Source organism: Borostomias antarcticus, assembly GCF_949987555.1.
Source record: "Borostomias antarcticus genome assembly, chromosome: 15".
NCBI classification, from domain to species: Eukaryota; Metazoa; Chordata; class Actinopteri; order Stomiiformes; family Stomiidae; genus Borostomias; species Borostomias antarcticus.
The window spans coordinates 20,920,200-20,924,872 of record NC_140248.1 but is presented as its reverse complement, the minus strand read 5'-3'; the positions used below and the strand labels follow the sequence as shown (position 1 = coordinate 20,924,872).

Sequence of the window (4,673 nt, the reverse complement as noted above, 5' to 3'; positions counted from 1 at the left end):
ACATATACAGCCAGGTTAAATAGTCTGCTTTCCTTCCTGGTCTGTGGGTTTCTGACTATCTTTTTTAATGCTATGGTCGTGACCTGACAACAATTATAATAGTTGAAGCACAGCCAAACGGCAACCTACAATGACATGGTTTCCACAGAAGAGCTCAATCACACCTCTTGGTTTATAATAACATTTTAAAATCTTACATAATGCAGCTTTAATCAATAGCTAAAAGAAAAGACGATCAGTAATCAGTACTTAAATCCCAGTATTTATTGATCAGTATTTCTGTGGAGCTGAACAGCAAGGATATATTAAAACAATTAAAACTGGGACGACTAGTTCTAGTACAAATGACAATTGCACATTAGCTGCTCCTCTTACATCCTTACTGCAAACAAATGAAATGACAATAAAAACTGTGCATATTACAGTTGGACAGATTGACCAAATCATTTTTCTTCTCACCCTCAATTGTAGGAGATACATCCATACACAAACAAACTGAAGTCTATGGATGGCAACAAATTCATCAATTACAAAAAAAAAAACTAAAATAACACGAACGGACATCAACACTGAGGCTACGCATAACACACAGTAGCAAATATGTAAATTTACACATTTACAAAATGCACAAATTCCACATGGGTATTCCCGGGTCCGCCCACATGTTGGAATAGCAATAGCACCCCCTTCCTCCATCCTCAGAGGGAAGGAGAGAGAGGTAGTGCTGAAGGACGCGGGTCTGTGGGCCCCCATCCTGTCTGATGCAGTGGGGAGTAGAGAACTGGACATGGGAGGTTTACTGAGGAGTGCCAGGCACCGTCAGTGACACAGGAAGGCTTGAGGGCTGATGTAAGCAAGGGGAATAAAGTGGAAAAGTAAAAAAAATAATAATTAAAGAGGAGATTTATTTAATCATTTTCCATCAGTCACAGTTTGCCTCCACTTCCAAAGTTCCTGGATGATCTGCAGGAGGGAAAAAAAACAAGCAAAAAAGAAATTAAATTAAATGGATTTGGGTCAAGAGGGAATTTGGTAGATGATGGGTTCATCGCGTACAAAGTCAAATAATTCGATAGGTGAGAGCTCAGAACTTCTTAGAGGTATTGGCATGTTTTTTCAGGTTAGATCAAAACCATAACTTTCATCATTGCTCTTCAGAACTTTTAAAAAGCCATTTCAACCACCTTTCGATTGAAGAGGTTACTGTACCTTGGTGTCTGTGACCTTCATGCCATTCTTCAAAAAGTTCTCAAACTTGGGCTGGAGTTTAGGCAGAGACGTTCCCTAAAATAACGTATCAGTCATTTACATGTCTTAACAGGTGGCAGGGGGTCAATTAAAATAATTAATACAATTAAACATTTTGAATTGACAAAATCTTTGTCAACTTTAATTAAATAGGCAATACATTTTTTTTATTTGATCAATGTCTTATTTAAAAGCACATGGCAACATCAGATGTAATAAATATCAGATGTAATAAATAAAGCACACAACACTAATGTTCAAACTGATACCAACCTTTTCCACACATGCCATCATCTTGGCCTTGAGCTCAGGGACGGTGAGGGGGACTTGGGGGGTTTTGGGTGTCTGTGGCTTCTTGTCTCCTGTGGCGGGGGCTTTGGGGGTTTTGGGCGTCTGTGGCTTCTTGTCCCCCTTCCCCTTCGAGTCAGGGGTTTTCACCTGTGAAGAGGAGAGAAGCCCCAATAAAGTGAGCCAGTACATTAAGGAAGGCTAGGTGACTCGTGTTCTGTAGAGTGGGCGGGAAGAAACTTGAGCTAATGTGAGAATAATTATTTCAATAAGGTCATCTGCAGTCTCAGTCTTTTGGTAAGCAGTTGTAAAATGCATCAGCAGAACATCAGCTCAACAAATATCATCTTTGACAACAGATGCCAGGAACAGGAGAAAAATAGAGCACCTCCATTTAGAAACATATTGCGAGTAGACAGAGTGAAGACAAAAGGCTCTTTAGAATAGTACCAGTGATGGTACCAGTGCACTTGTGTTGGTGGGTTACTAAAGTTTATATTGGGTATATGCAGCACAGAATAGCACCAAGCCATCAGAGAGGGACTAACCGGTTTTGCAGCTGATGTGTTGGCTTTAGGGCTCTTGCCATTCTGAGCATGAGGCTCTGGTTTGGAAGGAGTCTTCTTGGCCTGCAACAAGAGGATGTCCTGTTAGTTTTTCTTAAATTGGTTAAGACAACACCAGTCAGTGTTTTGTGACCAATGTTGAAATCTGTGCCAATGTGTGTAGTAGCCTTACCTTAACGGGAGATTCTTCTTCCTCGCTTTCCTCTTCCTCCTCGTCATCTTCCTCACTAATGAAGAACAGACCGTTTACAAGTCTCTTCCCAACTTCAGAATTGAACACTGAAAAAGTTCACTTTTGATACTTACTCCTCATCATCATCCTCCTCCTCCTCCATGTCTTCATCCATCTTGATCTTTTTCTTTAGAGGGGGGCAGAGCAGAGGCTTGTGAGCATCATGAATGGATATGCTGTACTGTTCAGCTAACTGGATCATATAGACAGGTACAGTACAGACACTTACCAGAGATTTTAGCGCCGGCGCTGATGCAGGTCTTTTCTTGGACGTCTGAACCTCCTCCTCTTCTTCATCTTCTTCCTCATCAAATGACTGGTCTCCTCCCATCACTGGTAGAACAAGAAAATGTCAAAACCAGGCAGTGCATGACGCAAACACCAGTGTAAATGTATCAGCAATGAGAAAGGCCATCTTCAGTCTCAGTCTTTTGGTAAGCAGTTGTTAAAATGCATCAGGAGATCAGCTTAACAAATATCATCTCTGACAAGATGGCCATGGTTGAATGGAAAAAATGTTTGATAATGTTACAAATAAAAATGTTGTAGAAATATAATACAACAGTATTACAGTGACCAGGAGAAGACAAAAGGCAGAGGATTGAGCATACTCACTAACAAGATGTTGACCACTAATGTGGATTGGACCAGAACCGGCCTTAAGGCGGAACACGGCCGGGGGTGTGATGGCAAAACCACCAATACACACCTGCAACACAAATCAGTCAGATTTAAAATACATAATTCTGAGAGATATAGATTTGATTGACTTGGTGAGAAAAGGTTTAGCAAATAGTAATACATCATATGGTAGTTTTAGATTTATTTATCATTTACTTTTAAGTGATAGTGACAAATCGACTCATCATCGATTCGTTACGTTTACGGCCATTTTCATCAAATCATTTTATAATTTCAGTAATCATCTTTAGTCTCAGTCTTTTGGTAAGCAGTTGTTGTAAAATGCATCAGCAAAACATCAGCTCAACAAATATCATCCTTGACTGCAGATGCCATTAACCAAAGGAGAGTCAGTGCAAATAAAACAGGCCATGTGCACAGAATATTCCTCAGAACAAAGTAGGTGAGAACTAATTTGAAGGCCAGAGTGTACTCACACTAGGTAGGCGAGTGAACTAATTTGAAGGCCAGAGTGTACTCACACTAGGTAGGGTGGAGGGCCTGAGTGAAGCCAACACCGCCTTCACCTTCTGCCCCTCCATGTCCTGACCCTCCACCTCCACGACATGCAGCTCATCCTTGGTGGTGGAGTCCATGCACACCTAAAACACAAAGGAATCATTTAGACCTGTAGTACGAATTCTTCAGAAAACATACATGTGATCATGTTAAAACAGTAACTCTTGGAATGTGCAGCATCTTACCATTCTTAAATCCAGCTGATGCTCAAAGTCATCATCCTCTGGGTTAAACACCACATCCTTCCCAGATTTCAGTTCACATCCTTTAAAAGAAAGTGTACATCAATGACAATAAGTCAGGTTCTAAAAGTTAGCTAAGGATTTTCCTAAAGTAAGTGAAGAGGTCACCTGAGGGGAGGCCCGCATGTAGGTCATCCCACGTGGTGGGGACAGCGTGCGCACTAACAAAACGAGCTAGTTAGCTATACGTAGCTAGCTCGGAACAACTTCGTTCGTGGACAGCAAGTTCCACCACTAAGTCAGTAATCAGGGGCTAGTTTATAAATACTATGTCAAAGTAACTTGCTTACAGACAGTAACTATATAGCTATATTAAACGCTACTGGCTTGACACTCCACGCATTCCCGAGTGAGAGAGTAGCCACGTGCGCCATTTTGAAAGCACGTGTTCATAATGATACGCACTGCTCGAGCTGGCTAGCTAGCACACACGTCAGGTACGCACGGCAAACATGATGAATGGTTACATGTTAACCACGTTGTCGACTGGATGTCAGACACACTTTGCCCTTTGTCACATATGTCTAAAATAAATAGCCATAGGTTATCTAGAGGGAAAGAATGTGGCTAGCTAGAAAGTACAAATGTAATGCTATTGCTAATGTTACACGAGTTAGCATAGCTAGCACTGGCCACTGAACTGCACAACGTGCTAGCTATGCTAGAGTCGATTAGCTTACTAGCTAGGTTGCTTAAAATCCCCATGTGTTCCGGAATAGCAAGCTTCGCACGTAAATAGCGAGCTGGTAAGCAACAAGTTCAGCGATCAAAAGCAGGTAGCACAATCCAAAACTACGTCTCACCATAAAGGAACGTCTGTGGCCCCATTTGCTCTTCGTCCAGTCCGTTCATGCTGTCGGTCGGCAGACTGAAGGAGTTGAATAAGAACAGCCCGAT

At 41.6% G+C, this 4,673-nt stretch overlaps 1 protein-coding gene across 1 annotated transcript; it reads right to left on the bottom strand.

Moving 5' to 3' along the window:
• Positions 1-261: 261 nt before the first annotated feature.
• npm1a (nucleophosmin 1a) lies at positions 262-4,673 on the bottom strand. The gene is made up of 11 exons (XM_084450083.1): positions 4,580-4,673; positions 3,720-3,799; positions 3,498-3,617; positions 2,950-3,043; positions 2,564-2,667; positions 2,409-2,461; positions 2,275-2,329; positions 2,085-2,165; positions 1,522-1,686; positions 1,210-1,284; positions 262-963 (listed from the first exon to the last, which is right to left on the bottom strand). The coding sequence occupies exons 1-11, from the start codon at positions 4,626-4,628 to the stop codon at positions 913-915; spliced, it is 927 nt and encodes a 308-aa protein (XP_084306209.1). The 5' UTR covers positions 4,629-4,673; the 3' UTR covers positions 262-912.

What these genes read in the sequence shown, in the direction of transcription:
- npm1a (XM_084450083.1), bottom strand. Translation starts at nt 4,628, where the DNA reads ATGAACGGACTGGACGAAGAGCAAATGGGGCCACAGACGTTCCTTTAT. An exon ending in AAGAAGAATCTCCCGTTAAG is followed by an intron (nt 2,166 to 2,274) that starts GTAAGGCTACTA and finishes CTCTTGTTGCAG; the next exon opens with GCCAAGAAGACTCCTTCCAA. An exon ending in ACACATCAGCTGCAAAACCG is followed by an intron (nt 1,687 to 2,084) that starts GTTAGTCCCTCT and finishes TCCTCTTCACAG; the next exon opens with GTGAAAACCCCTGACTCGAA.